At 46.4% G+C, this 15,358-nt stretch overlaps 1 protein-coding gene across 2 annotated transcripts in view; it reads left to right on the forward strand.

Moving 5' to 3' along the window:
• CA14 (carbonic anhydrase 14) overlaps positions 1–14,846 on the forward strand; it is a 33,560-nt gene extending 18,714 nt beyond the window's left edge. For both annotated transcript variants that reach the window (XM_072114943.1, XM_072114944.1), the window contains 7 exons: positions 6,687–6,782; positions 7,053–7,119; positions 7,308–7,465; positions 7,551–7,674; positions 9,781–9,798; positions 11,793–11,877; positions 13,040–14,846. In XM_072114943.1, the coding sequence (XP_071971044.1) occupies positions 6,687–6,782; positions 7,053–7,119; positions 7,308–7,465; positions 7,551–7,674; positions 9,781–9,798; positions 11,793–11,877; positions 13,040–13,097 (606 nt within the window). In that variant the 3' untranslated portion in view covers positions 13,098–14,846. The remainder of the gene's footprint in view (positions 1–6,686; positions 6,783–7,052; positions 7,120–7,307; positions 7,466–7,550; positions 7,675–9,780; positions 9,799–11,792; positions 11,878–13,039) is intronic.
• Positions 14,847–15,358: the final 512 nt, after the last annotated feature.

Here is a 15,358-nt window from a genome sequence, read left to right on the forward strand (position 1 = left end):
TGGTTCGTCTTCGCTGGAGGGGCAGTGACGCATGCCCACCCAGGTCAAGGGTGGTGGAGCTCCTCCTGAAGATGAACTTCAGGGCTAGTGACATCTTTGCCCTGATACATCCTTATGGTACTCCGGAGTTCGATGTCAGCTTTGTTCGGCCGGAGGGCTTAGAGCTCTTCTGGTCGAATTATGAGCTGGCAAGGAACGAGCCCGCATGGCGAGACTTTGCTGTGCAAGCAGTGTCTCGCCAAAACGCAGTCAAGAAGGTGACCGTTTTGACCCGTAACGAGTCACTTTCTTGCATGGACATCATGACTTGGCTCAGTCGTTATGGTGAGGTTGTACAGGTACCGCAGAAAAACCGCGATGAATTTGGCATTTGGTCTGGGGCCTGGACCTTCATGATGAAGTTGAAGTGTTCAGGCGGCACAGTCGCCCACATTCCTTCTTCAGCCTTTCTTGGGCGAGACAGAATCCTGATTTTCTACCAGGGGCAGCCGAAGGTCTGTCACAGGTGCGGTGACCCCACACACTTTAGCGCCAGCTGCCAAGTGCAGAAGTGCGCTTTGTGTGGTGGGCTAGGTCATCTCGCTGCATCCTGTAAGGACATTAGGTGTAACCTGTGTGGTGAGCTCGGTCACCCTTTCAGCCGTTGTCCTCGCTCCTTTGCCAATGCGGTTGTGACCCCAGTGGAGGAGAGCCATGAGGTTGCTTCTGCTGGGGAAGGTACCAGCAGAGGTGGAGGAGCTGAGGGGCCTGTGAAGAAAAGCAAGAATAAGTCACCTTCTCAGTTGAGGCGGCTTGAAGCCAGACAAAAAGGGAGAGAACTGGGGAAGCCTCAGGTTGCTGGGGTGACCCTGGGTCCTTCCTCAGAGGCTGGTCTTGCTACTGAGGCCCTGAGGGATGATGAGTTGGATGAGGAGGTCAGGAGGATGGAGCGCGAGAAAGGTGCCATGTCCTCCACGTCCTCCCATTATGAGAGTATGGATGAGGATAACAGGATTTGGCTAGAAAATAAGCGCAAGCAGAAAAAGAAAAAACGCGGCCTATCTAAGGTACCTAAGGAAGGGAAAACTTCCTCCCCTCTGGTTGAGCTTTCCAACCAGTTCCTCACCCTCGATGAGATCGCCTCCTCGGAAGGAGAGGCTGAGGGTGGGGTTCTGGAGGTGGCGGCGGAGCAGCCTGCAGGGAGCGCCGAGTCTCTATCCTCTGGGGAAGCTGGGTCCTCAGAGTGGGAGACTGACTCAGAGTCAGGAGACAAGGACGAAGGAGAGGGTGGTCCGGGTGGGTCCTTGGGGGCCAGTAATAACATGGACACCTCAATTTCATTAAAGAGAAGTTGCCCCAATTCTGATGGTAAAAAAGAAAGGGGATCATCCTCAGAGGACAGTAGAGGGAAGGGAGGTAGTAAGAAAAAAGCCGTCTAACTCAATCACTCATGATGGCGGCACCCACTCCGTTGACGCTGGCGTCCATTAATGTCGCCAGCATTAAGTCTGATGCGGCTAGATTTGCGGCCTTTGATTTTCTCGGCCGCGTTGAAGCCGACATTTTATTTTTGCAGGAGACCAGGCTGCCAGATTTGGCGGCCGTGTTTAAAGCTAAGAGGGAATGGAGACACGGGCCTTCCTATTGGTCTCTTGCGGCCGAGCCGTATAGCGGAGTGGCGGTCCTTTTTACCGCACCGGTAGAATGCCGACGAGTTATTGAGTTAGAAATGGGGAGGTGCCTGATCCTGGATGTCCTCATGAAGGGACAAGAACTTCGTCTTATTAACATCTATGGTCCCCAGTCCAAGTGGGACAGGAAGTGTCTCTTTATGAGGATCAAGCCCTACCTTTTTACAAGTCGGCAGGTGGTCTTTGGAGGGGACTTCAATGCTGTCACGAGGTCCCAGGATAGGGGAGGTTCCAGAGACAAGCTGACTTATGATAGCGTCGCTCTTAATAGCATAGCCAGTGAGGCTCGCCTGGTGGATGTCCACATCCGGCACACCCCAGGCCACGCTGGGTTCACCTATTATAGGGGTAGCTGCAGGTCTAGAATAGACAGGTTTTATTTAAAGGAGGAAGCCATCTCTTCAGCAGTGTCCGTTGTTGAGGTGGAGTTCTCCGACCACTGTCTAATTTTGTTTTCTCTGAATGTTACAGAGACCCCCCGGATGGGAAGAGGCTACTGGAAGCTCAATTCGTCTCTCCTGGAGGAAGCAGAGATAAGACAATCCTTTGAGGACTTTCTTCAGAGCCAGGTACCATTGCTGGGCCTTTGTAGCAGTAAGTCAGAGTGGTGGGAGATGCTCAAGAAAAGGGTGGCGAGATTCTTCCGCCAGCTCTCGAGCCTCAGGAGCCTGGACAGGTACCGCCTGTATCAGGGCCTGAGGAGGAAACTCGAGCATCTCGTCTCGACTGGAGGTAGTCGTGAGGACATCTCCAGAGTGAAATCCTTGCTGAAGAGGTGTCAGTACGATAGACACGCATCTTTGGTTTTTGAGAGGGATTACGGGAAATACCGCTCGCCCGACCCTTACAGAAACTGCAAGATGTCAGTAAATGGTAAAGTTGTCACAGGACTGGTTGACAGTACGGGATCCCTGAAAAGGTCCAGATCAGGGATTCTGGAGGTCGTCAGATCCTTCTACTCGCACCTCTTGGGCAGGAAGGATCTAGATCGGGATGTGATGTCGGCTTTCCTGGCTGAAACTGTCCCTGAGCCAGGAGTAGACCCCTCTCTTGATGTTTTGACAGAGATGATCAGGGAAGAGGAAGTCAGCCGGGCGATTGAAGGGCTCGCCCTCAAGAAATCGCCAGGTCCGGATGGCTTAACATCTGAGTTTTATAAGACCTTTAAGGATGCCTTGGTTCCCCTCTTGACTGAGGTATTCAATGAGTGTCTTTCCTCGGGCGCTCTGCCGAAGTCAATGAGGAGGTCTGCCCTGATCATTCTGTCAAAGGGTAAGGACCGATCTCGTATTGAGAACTGGCGTCCCATAGCGCTTCTCAATACGGACAGAAAGGTTTTGGCAAAGGTGCTGTTTAATCGGCTGGTGCAGTTTGCACCCCGGCTCCTTTCGGGGACCCAGCACTGCTCTGTTCCAGGCCGCAGTACATTTAGTGCTGTGCTTTGTGTCCGGGAGGCAGTGGAGCAGGGCAGAGCTGGTAACTGGAAGGGGTACTTGCTGTCCTTGGATCAGGCAAAAGCGTTTGATCGGGTTGACCACGAGTACCTCTGGTCTGTCCTTCTGAGGTATGGCCTGCCGGGGGAGTTTGTCAATTGGCTAAAGGTTTTGTACGCAGGGGCAGAGAGTTTCCCGCTTGTGAACGGTTGGATTGGCCGCTCTTTTGAGGTCGGGTCTGGTGTTCGCCAGGGTTGTCCTCTGAGCCCACTCTTATACGTGTTCGCGATTGACCCATTCCTTAGGAGGGTTGATCGTGGGCTGTTGGTGGGAGTCGGGATGGACCAGGCGGCACCGGAAGCCACTCTAAGGGTGGTAGCGTATGCCGATGATGTCACCGTTTTTGTGTCCTCGAGAGGGGAGGCGCAATGGGTGATGTCAGAGGTTGACCGCTACTCAGAGGCTTCTGGGTCCAAGATCAACCGGGATAAGTGTGAGAGTCTCTGGCTGGGAGAGGGAGGTCCAGGCTTTGATCTCCCGGACACTCTTCCAGGGCCCCAAGACTCTGCCAAAGTTCTCGGCATCGAATTTGGCCAGGGGGATTACCCCATGCAAAACTGGGATGGCAGGCTTAAGATCGCCGCTCAGAAGGTGGACCAGTGGAAGGGTTGGTCTTTGACCCTCAGGGAAAGGGTGAACTTGATTAAAACTTACCTGCTCCCATTGCTGATATATCTGGGCAGTGTGTGCATGTTGCCAGAACCCCTCTGGACTCGGGTGTACAGTCTGTTCTTCCAGCTGTTATGGGGGAATAGGCTGAACCTAATCAAGAGGGAGGTTACTTACCGCACGAGGAGACAAGGAGGGTTGTGTATGGTCAACCCTGTGGTGTTCCTAGTGAATACCTTTCTTAAGATCAATGTAGCAAACCTCTGGAAAGAGAGGGCTCCTCCGTGGGTATACTCCTGCAGGGGATGGTTTCGGCCTTTCTTCCAGGAATGGGAGACAGGAGGGCGAGTGAAGGATCTCCGTACACCACATGGGCATCTTCCGGCTTACGCTACCCCGGTTCTGAAGGTGATTCGCCGGTGGGGTCTGGGAATGTGGGAGATCAGGACCATGTCGAGGAAACTCCTTGACAAAAGGGTTCTGTTGACCCATTTCCAGAAGCCTCTGGCCCTCAGGGATTGCCCAAGTCGGGATCTTGGGGTGGGTTTAGGTCTTTTGAATTCCATCAGGATCCCCTTGAAGTTTTGGGACTTGACTTGGCGCTGCTTCCATGGAAAGCTGTGTGTGAGGGACAATCTGAAGTGTAGGAGCTCTGAGGAAAGGGGTTGTCCCCGGGAGGAGTGCGGTGGCCTGCTGGAGAGCATGGACCACTTCCTGCTTCAGTGCCCCTTTAACACAGAGGTGTACAACCGGGTGGGCGCTTCCCTCCATTGGCCCGGGTTGGCCGGTCTCTCCTATGCGGAGTGGGCCTATGGAGCATTCAGAGGCCTGGGTGGCCGGGACCGCTGCACGTTATTCCTAGTTAGCCTAGTGGTCAGGTACCACACGTGGAACGCACGGTGTTTAGTATCGACGCAGCGTAAAATCCTCCCGGTGGATGAGGTGGTTAGGAACATTCTGGGTGACCTGGTGAAGGTGCGCTCTCTGGAGTATGAGAGGCTGGGCACGGGGAGGGCCTCTCTCCTTTGGAGGGGGTTCTCCTTTAGTGTCCCTTAGTCTGTCATCTCCTCTCCTGGTGTTGGGCTGATGCTGCACTGTAGATTTTTGTTTTGTATCTGAGGTTATAGAGATGTAGCGGCTTGCAGGCGCCGAACCTGGGCTTTATGTGGTTGGTTTGTTATGTTGATATGTTTAATGTGTTTGTATTTTGTGTATTTATGTAGTTATAGTTAATGTGTATATAGCTTGGTTGGTTTTGGGGTGTTGGTGTTAGGGTGTTAGGTTGGGAGGGGGGTGGACGGGACTTGGACTGTACGATCCTGGGCACTGGTCTGGACTATATAGCGCGGACTTTGGACGTTAGACCAGTGTCTGGGTGGGAGGGTGATGGGCGTGGGATTTAGTTAGTTTATATTTAATGTTTTTATTTCCTGTTTGTCTTTTTTTTGCTGTGTATTCTTTAGTTATTTATGGAAAAAAAAAAAAAATTATTATAAAAAATTATATATAAAAAAAAAAAAAATAGGTGGTGGGATTGGGTGAAGGTTTTGTTTTATAATGCTGATTGTGTGGTGTGTGTGTGTGGCTGGGCCAGGAGATTTTCGTAAGTCTCTTTTAGTTTGTATTATTGTTTTGTTATTATTATTATTGTTTTGTTTTGCCAGAAGTTATGGCTTGATTTATGTTTATTGTTGTTATGTTTTTCATTTTTATATATAAAATAAAAGATTTACAGGATGTAACTCAGGATCAGTACAGGATAAGTAATGTCATGTATGTACACAGTGACTGCACCAGCAGCAGAATAGTGAGTGCAGCTCTGGGGTATGATACAGGATGTAACTCAGGATCAGTACAGGATAAGTAATGTCATGTATGTACACAGTGACTGCACCAGCAGCAGAATAGTGAGTGCAGCTCCGGAGTATAATACAGGCTGTAACTCAGGATCAGTACAGGATAAGTAATGTCATGTATGTACACAGTGACTGCACCAGCAGCAGAATAGTGAGAGCAGCTCTGGAGTATAATACAGGATGTAACTCAGGATCAGTACAGGATAAGTAATGTCATGTATGTACACAGTGACTGCACCAGCAGCAGAATAGTGAGTGCAGCTCTGGGGTATAATACAGGATGTAACTCAGGATCAGTACAGGATAAGTAATGTCATGTATGTACACAGTGAATGCACCAGCAGCAGAATAGTGAGAGCAGCTCTGGAGTATAATACAGGATGTAACTCAGGATCAGTACAGGATAAGTAATGTCATGTATGTACACAGTGACTGCACCAGCAGCAGAATAGTGAGTGCAGCTCTGGAGTATAATACAGGATGTAACTCAGGATTAGTACAGGATAAGTAATGTCATGTATGTACACAGTGACTGCACCAGCAGCAGAATAGTGAGTGCAGCTCTGGAGTATAATACAGGATGTAACTCAGGATCAGTACAGGATAAGTAATGTCATGTATGTACACAGTGACTGCACCAGCAGCAGAATAGTGAGTGCAGCTCTGGAGTATAATACAGGATGTAACTCAGGATCAGTACAGGATAAGTAATGCCATGTATGTACACAGTGACTGCACCAGCAGCAGATAGTGAGTGCAGCTCTGGAGTATAATGAAGGACAGTATACGTGGTACATTACTCAGTGTCCTCTCTATACAGAGGAGGTTTCTCCTTTCGGGTTCCCATCGGTCAGTTTTCTAGTTGAGTGATCCTATAAGGACTGTGAAGGGTCTCCTCCTGGAATGTGCTTACTCTGTGCGTGCGGCCGCCCCGTACTGCTGCGGGATCACAGAACAAAGGATAGACAGCGCCGTCAGCAGAACGTCCCCTACACATCCAATAATCCGGGATTACACTCTGGCATCCGTGCGATCATCTCCTCTTCTTCACTTTCCAGCTCCACATCGTCCATTACAACTCGGACAAATACTCCAACATCAATGTCGCCAAAGACAAGCCGACCGGACTGGCCGTACTGGGGATCCTTATAGAGGTGAGGCATATAAGCCCCGCCCCTAACCTGCATGGAAACACCCACTTACTCAATCTCCTACCCTTAGGACACCATGAATCTTTATTAATACTCAGAATTTAGAATTTGGGACTACCCTTAGCTAATGGATCACATGACTCTACAATTTCTTGTAGAAATAGCGCCACCCGTGACCACAGGTCGTGCCCGATACTGCAGCCATGGCCGGGCAGATGTGACCATCTGTGACATCCCCTTTAATACAGCGTTTGTCTTAATCCCATATCACAGGCAGGAGGCGAGGATAACACGGCCTACGGGAATATCATTAACTACCTGGATAAGGTCACCTATGCAGGTAAGACTAAACTCCGCCCATGTGTGACAACCCCACCCCTTTCTGTTGAAGCCCCACCCTTATGACTCTGTTATATGTGGTATGGGAATCACTTCAGATGTGTAATGACAGTATGCGCCCATGTTATGGGGTGGGTACATAGTATTTTGCCCTAATATGGGGTCTCACCTTGGTCATGTCTCCCACAGACCAGAGCGTGTCCATCCCATCATTCAGTATTAAGGAGCTTCTACCTGAGGGTCTGGACCAATATTTCCGATACGGAGGATCTTTGACAACTCCCCCCTGCTATGAGAGCGTGGTATGGACCGTCTTCTATAACAAAGTCCACATCTCGGCATCTCAGGTACATGCAAGGTGATAACTTCTAGAAATGTTCTCAACTCTTGTTGTGGTCTTGGGATTTCAGACTTGATGTTCTTGTGTTGTAGATGAGAAGGTTACAGACCATGCTTTACTCTAACAAAGCCAATTCACCATCAGTGGTCCTACAGACTAATGTCCGGGACCCCCAGCCTCTCAACCAGAGGGTTGTATACACCTCCTTCATGATAGGTGAGTGAGGACAACCTTCTCCTACTCTCCAACATCCTCACATGTGATTGTGTCCTTCATCTCAACTGAGATCTCCACGATGAGAGGGCTCAGTATTATTACTGCTGAGATCCAACATCTCGACCATCCCAGTCCAGATAGTGTCAACACTACTTTGGTCTATCATGATACAACTTCACATATCGCCAGGTTCTGCTTCCATCCACAGTCACATACACCCAACGAATAAAGATCCATCACAATACCAACAATCATTTAGAGTGTTGTATCAAGATAACTACATAGATACAGCACTGGATCCAAGACTACTACATAGATACAGCACTAGAACCAAGATTACTACATAAATACAGCACTGGAACCGAGATTACTACATAGATACAGCACTGGGACCGAGATTACTACATAGATACAGCACTCGATCCAAGATTACTACATAGATACAGCACTGGAACCAAGATTACTACATAGATACAGCACTGGAACCAAGATTACTACATAGATACAGCACTGGAACCAAGATTACTACATAGATACAGCACTGGAACCAAGACTACTACATAGATACAGCACTGGAACCGAGATTACTACATAGATACAGCACTGGAACCGAGATTACTACATAAATACAGCACTGGATCCGAGATTACTACATAGATACAGCACTGGGACCAAGATTACTACATAGATACAGCACTGGAACCAAGATTACTACATAGATACAGCACTGGAACCGAGATTACTACATAGATACAGCACTAGAACCAAGATTACTACATAAATACAGCACTGGAACCGAGATTACTACATAGATACAGCACTGGGACCGAGATTACTACATAGATACAGCACTGGGACCGAGATTACTACATAGATACAGCACTCGATCCAAGATTACTACATAAATACAGCACTGGAACCGAGATTACTACATAGATACAGCACTGGGACCGAGATTACTACATAGATACAGCACTGGAACCGAGATTACTACATAGATACAGCACTGGGACCGAGATTACTACATATATACAGCACTGGAACCAAGACTACTACATAGATACAGCACTAGAACCAAGATTACTACATAAATACAGCACTGGAACTGAGATTACTACATAGATACAGCACTGGGACCGAGATTACTATATAGATACAGCACTGGATCCAAGATTACTACATAGATACAGCACTGGAACCAAGACTACTACATAGATACAGCACTGGAACCGAGATTACTACATAGATACAGCACTGGAACCGAGATTACTACATAAATACAGCACTGGAACCGAGATTACTACATAGATACAGCACTGGAACCAAGATTACTACATAAATACAGCACTGGAACCGAGATTACTACATAGATACAGCACTGGGACCGAGATTACTACATAGATGCAGGGCCAGAACCAAGAGTACTAAATAAATACAGCACTGGAACAAAGATTACTACATAAATACAGCACTGGAACCAGGATTACTACTTGGATACAGCACTGGAATCAAAATTATTACACAGATACAGAGCCAGAACCAAGATTGCTACAATAGATACATGGCCAGAACCAACAATAGTACATAGATACAGAACTGGAACCAAGATTACTACATATTTACAGAGCCAGAACCAAGAACACTATGCCAGCACAAATATTACAACATAGACAAGTTACCAGAATGAAAAGTAGAACATAGTTACATTGCTATACATAGATACATTATCAGATCTAAGTTTGCTACATAGTAATCTTTGTTCTGGTGCTGATTACTACATAAATGCGGAACCAGAACCTAGCACCCCCTCTTACATATTATGCAACGAGTTGTACAAACCCATCATTCCTACAAATAATTTGGGTGAGGTCTTACAATCTTACAAGTCTAAATAAACTGGGGTCTTGTGTATCCTTAAAGCCCCCTGTGATGGACTTGAACACCCCTACCCATGTTTGAATGGTATGGTCCAGGATAGGTGTAAGTTCTGCTATTTTAGAATCCACTGATCCCGCCTGTCTAGATACGATATGACCCCATGTCACAGGGATATCGTAGTGGCATCTTTCCATGTATTAACTCCGCTTCTTGTCTTCTCTTTTACAGAACCGGGACTGTCTACAGGTAAGTCCCTCATGTCCTGAAGCTCCTGGGGCCAGAAGGCTTCATGCTTAGGGATATTATGGTAGCGTTGGTCTCCATGGGCTGTCACGTAGATTTTAGTGAAGATCCAGAGCTGGTGGAACCCCCATATTTCTGATTGTAGGACTACAGAGATAACAATGCTATCACCGCTCTCACTCAGAAGCCTCACTAACATTATATTGGACATCATATAGAAGTGTTGACCAGGAATAATGCACTTTGCGTGAGATAGAAACTTACTGTTAGCCCCAGCATCCTCTGTCTGTGCTTGAGTCTCTCCTATCTCACTTAAAAGCATTAGCAGTTTCATATAGGACATGGTACAGAAGTACCGATATGGATAAAGCACTTGGGGCGAGATAGAAACTTTTTAGGCCCAGCAGGTTCTGGCTTCGTCTGCATCTTTTCTCTTTCAATCTATACACAGATTACTACTATTAGCCCAATTATCTTCTATCTGTAGGATCCTATTGGACATTATACATAAGTATAGACTAGTACTCATATGAAAAAAGCACTTGGGGTGAGATAGAAACTTACTATTTTCCCAAGCATCCTCCATCTGTGTCTGTGTCCTTAATCTCTTACTGAGAAGAATCAGCAGGATGAAATAGAACATTATACATAAGTACAGATATGAATAAAGCACTTAGGGTGAGATAGAAACTTACTATTTGCCCCAGAATCCTCCATCTGTGCCTGTGCCCTTTCTCTCCCACTAAGAAGAACCAGCAGGATGGAATAGAACATTTTACATAAGTACAGACTAGTACTGATATGAATAAAGCATTTAGGGTGACATAGAAACTTACTATTAGCCTCAGCATCATTTATCTATGCATGTGTCCTTCCTCTATTACTGAGAAGAATCAACAGGTTGCTATAAGTCATTATACATAAGCACAGACTAGTACTGATGTGAATAAAGCATTTAGGGTGACATAGAAACTTACTATTAGCCTCAGCATCCTCTATCTATGCCTCTCTCCTCCCTTACTCGGAAGCAACAGCAGTTTCATATTGGACACTATAGAGAAGTAATGATAGGATGAAAGCACTTGGGGCGAGATAGAAGCTTATTTTTAGCCCCAGCAGCTTTTGTCTTTGTCTGCATCCTTCCTCTCTTACTCAGAAGCAACAGCAGGGTCCTATAGGACATTATACATAAGTACAGACAAGCACTGATGTGAATAAAGCACTTGGGGCGAGACAGAAGCTTCTTTTTAGCCCCAGCAGCTTCTGTCTTTGTCTGCATCTTTCCTCTGTTATTCAGAAGCAACAACAGGGTCCTATAGGACATTATACATAAGTACAAACAAGTACTGATGTGAATAAAGCATTTGGGGTGAGATAGAAACTGTTTTTATTAGCACCAGCATCCTTTATCTGTGCATGTGTCCTTCCTCTATTTCTGAGAAGAATCAGCAGGTTGCTATAAGTCATTATACATAAGCACAGACTAGTACTGATGTGAATAAAGCATTTAGGGTGACATAGAAACTTACTATTAGCCTCAGCATCCTCTATCTGTGCCTGTGTCTCTCCTCCCTTACTCGGGAAGCAACAGCAGTTTCATATTGGACACTATAGAGAAGTAATGATAGGATGAAAGCACTTGGGGCGAGATAGAAGCTTCTTTTTAGCCCCAGCAGCTTCTGTCTTTGTCTGCATCTTTCTTCTCTTACTCAGAAGCAACAGCAGGGTCCTATAGGACATTATACATAAGTGCAGACAAGTACTGCTGTGAATAAAGCACTTGGGGTTAGATAGAAACATGCTATTAATATCACAGCTCCTGCCCCCCTCCCCTCTCCATAGACTTATATATAATACCACCTGATATTCACTTGCATTATGGATTTAAGCCAAATTAGTTGAAAACTTACAGATCTCTTAAAGGGCCTAATCTATGATCTGCAGATGGGGAAGTGGCTGAAAAATTATGCTAATTTTTTGTTTCTTTCCATTATAAGGTAAAGTTCTCGGTATCGTGTTTGGGGTGTTCCTGGGGCTGATGGGTCTCTTCATGGTGCTGTACTTTATCGTCAAACAAGCCAGGTAAGACATATATATATACACGTAGTCGTAAAGTTTTTAAAGGGATACTATGTTCTTAAAGGAAATCCACTATCATGGTAAACCAGGGGCACTAACTCATCCAGGCACCGTGACTGTGGTTATCATCTAATCATATTTCTTATCCATGGCCTCCTTACTTCAAAAATCACCTTTTATAATTATGCTAATGAGCTAGATGTGTTATGAGGGCTCAACCTTGTTGCAGATTCACAGGCTGTTACACTGCTCAGCACTTCCACCTCCCACTGTGTGAGATTACAGCATTCAGAGGGAGGTGGAACTTATTCAAATTATTTTAATGAGTCTGAAGAGCCCTGTGAGTGTTACCAGAGCCCCTCCATGCTGTAGCTTCAGAGGCTGTTACACTGTGCAGAAGGACTTCTCTGTGCCTGCTGTAATCCCTCACAGTGGGAGGGGAGTGTATAACAGCCTGTGAAGCAATAGTATGCATGGGGCTTTTTGGTAACGTCCTCCAGAGCCCTTCTGGTTCATTAGCATAATATTAAAAGTAGATTTTTAGGAGGAAGAAGGAAGATATCACAGTCACGGTGCCTGGATCTATGAGTAATGTCCCTGGTGCTTAATTTAATGAAGGATTTTCATGGTGGTTATCTATATATATACAGGTCCCATCAGAAGAGCCACATTAACATATACCTATAGTCACCTATATAGTAATACAACAAAATGATAACACTGTATATATATAAGCTATTGCTCGGTGTTATCAGCCAGTAGCGGTCATATCACTGTTGTAGTAAAGACAAAGCATATTAGGGAAAACCATTTATCATGTGTTTAAGAGCAGAACCATGCCAACCAATCAGAGCTCAGCTTTGATTCTCCCACAGCTGTTTATAAAACGAGAGCTGTGCTCTGATTGGTTTCCGTGGGCAACTAGAACAGTTTTACCTCAGACACTTGTGATAAATCTCGCCCTAGTCCTCTATCCTGAGCCCATCACCCGCCATTGCTTACACCACAATGCCCGCCGTCAGCTCTGCGGTTACGCCAATGTCACGCCGAGACTGCAGTAAATTAATCCGCTTGTGCCACCTACAGGCGTACGAGGGTGCGGCAGCCATGTTTTTTTCTCTCATCGCCGAAAAAACTAATTTCTTCTCATTGTGACCTTCCACAGAAAACACCGAGCGCAGACATTGGACGCGGCCGAACAAGCGGGGGCCGCCAAGGCCTAAACCTGGGGGGGTGCGACACGAGCAGCGACACTCCGCTTCTACTATGGAGCCCGGATCCAGACCGTGTGATGATCAGTATATCAGATATACTGGGAGGGTGATGACAACACAGAGGTGCCCTCACGATCCCACCACCTGCACCCTTAGTGGGATCTCGGCCACAGCTGGATTTCTCCTTGTATCTGGACACTAGTGTGAATATGTTCTATAGGTTCCGCTAAAATCTGCACCAAAACCCCTCCTATGGGGCAGATAACTGGCTGCCTTCCCCCCCACGTGCCACCCCGGCCTCATACGCTCCATCCATTCTTACCGGATCATGTCAAGTCGTGTATCTCCCATCAAAATCCATCATGATAAACCAGGGACATCACTCATAGATCCATATATTTGTTATCCATGGCCTCCTGCATTCTAAAATCAACTTTTATAATTATGCTAATGAGCCATAAGGGCTCTGACGGGTGTCACCAGAGCCCCTCTGTGCTGCAGCTTCACAGGCTGTTACACAGTACAGGAGCACTCCCCCTCCCTCCCAATGAGTGAGATTACATCAGGCAGAGAGAGAGGGGGGAAGTGTTCCTGCACAGCGTAACAGCCTGTGAGGTTACAGGAGGGACTCTGGTAACACACCCAAAGCTCTTCAGACACATTAAAATAAAATTGAAAGCTGATTTTAAGAGGAAGAAGGCCATGGACAACAAATATAAGATAATATAATATAATGAGTAATGACCCTGGTTTATCAGGAGCGATTTTGATGGTAGATGTATCAAATCCTCTGCTTGTTGTCAGTGAACGGGAGCAAAGCTGCTTACATGCAGAGGCTGCTGACGTGGTGCAAATATGGCAGAACGTGGATTTTGTTGTGGATTGGTGAAGGATTTTACCCGATGCATAGATGTGGGGGAATTTTCTATACACTTGTAACTCCAACCTCACGTGTGAACACTGCCCTACAGCTGTATGCGGCGTAGATGATGCTCCGTTACAATGTATCAGTGCAGTATTATGAGGATAGGAGAGAAATTTGCACTTCTGGTGTGTTGAGGGTAGATGTACTGTACCAGCGCCTCATCAGCCAGAATATTATATAACGCTGCCCCCTATACACTGACAGCAAGCAGAGGAGGAAGAGAAACATAACGTCTATTGGGACTGTCACATCAAGTCTGGATCCGTAGTATCTGGTACTGGAGCGTAAAGCTAGGTGCCCATAGTGTACCCCAGGGCGACCTGGGGAGTAAAGTGCCTTCTCCTTCCTCCCCTACAAGTATATTCCGGAATGTGAGACTTAACTCTTTGTGTGCCAGCGGCCTCTGCAATAAATGGAAAATCCGATGCTGGAAAAACATTGGGGCAGATCTTATCATGGTTTTGTGTAAAATGTGCCAGAATTTGTCAAAAAAAAAATGTTGCAATTGGTGTTAGGTCTTTGTTTCTGACACACATAAAAGTGAGTGCAGCTTAGCAGAAGGAGGTGCCACAACAAATGCATTGATTTTGGGGACCAATTCTGGCACAATTTGGGTTCTACCACTTTGATTATCAATCTGTGCATTAAGTCTATTATATAAATGTGTTCTATGTTCTGTTACTGAGCAGTGATACATCAGCACGTACAGAGGTGTGAGGCACGAGGCGCTGACACCACATCATCTGTACATTACCCAGAGGCGTCTTCTCCGTGTCTGGTTATTTTGTAATAAATAGTAAAGGTCTAAAATAAAATATATATTGATTGTTTTACTGACGTGTATAAAATGTATTATACTCCAGAGCTGCACTCACTATTTTACGCTGCGTCGATACTAAACACTGTGCGTTCCACGTGTGGTACCTGACCACTAGGCTAACTAGAAATAACGTGCAGCGGTCCCGGCCACCCAGGCCTCTGAATGCTCCATAGGCCCACTCCGCATAGGAGAGACGGGCCAACCCGGGCCACAGGATGGAAGCGCCCACCCGGTTGTACACCTCTGTGCTGGCTGTATACTGGGGGGTGGCTATAAATACTTTATATATTATACTCAAGTCAATAGGTTTTCTCAGTTTTTTTTGTGATAAAAATAAACCTTGGGTCGGCTTATACTTGGGTCGGCTTATACTTGACTATATATACGGTACTTTAAATATGATGACTCGTTCTAGGTTCAGACATGGGGTACGGCTATGGGGACCAGCGTTGTGCCAAGTTAAGCAAACCTATATACAGCCAGTCCCTGGGTTACGTACAAGATAGGTTCCGTAGGCTTGTTCTT

The sequence above is a fragment of the Engystomops pustulosus genome, chromosome 7 (assembly GCF_040894005.1).
Source record: "Engystomops pustulosus chromosome 7, aEngPut4.maternal, whole genome shotgun sequence".
Classification (NCBI taxonomy): Eukaryota; Metazoa; Chordata; class Amphibia; order Anura; family Leptodactylidae; genus Engystomops; species Engystomops pustulosus.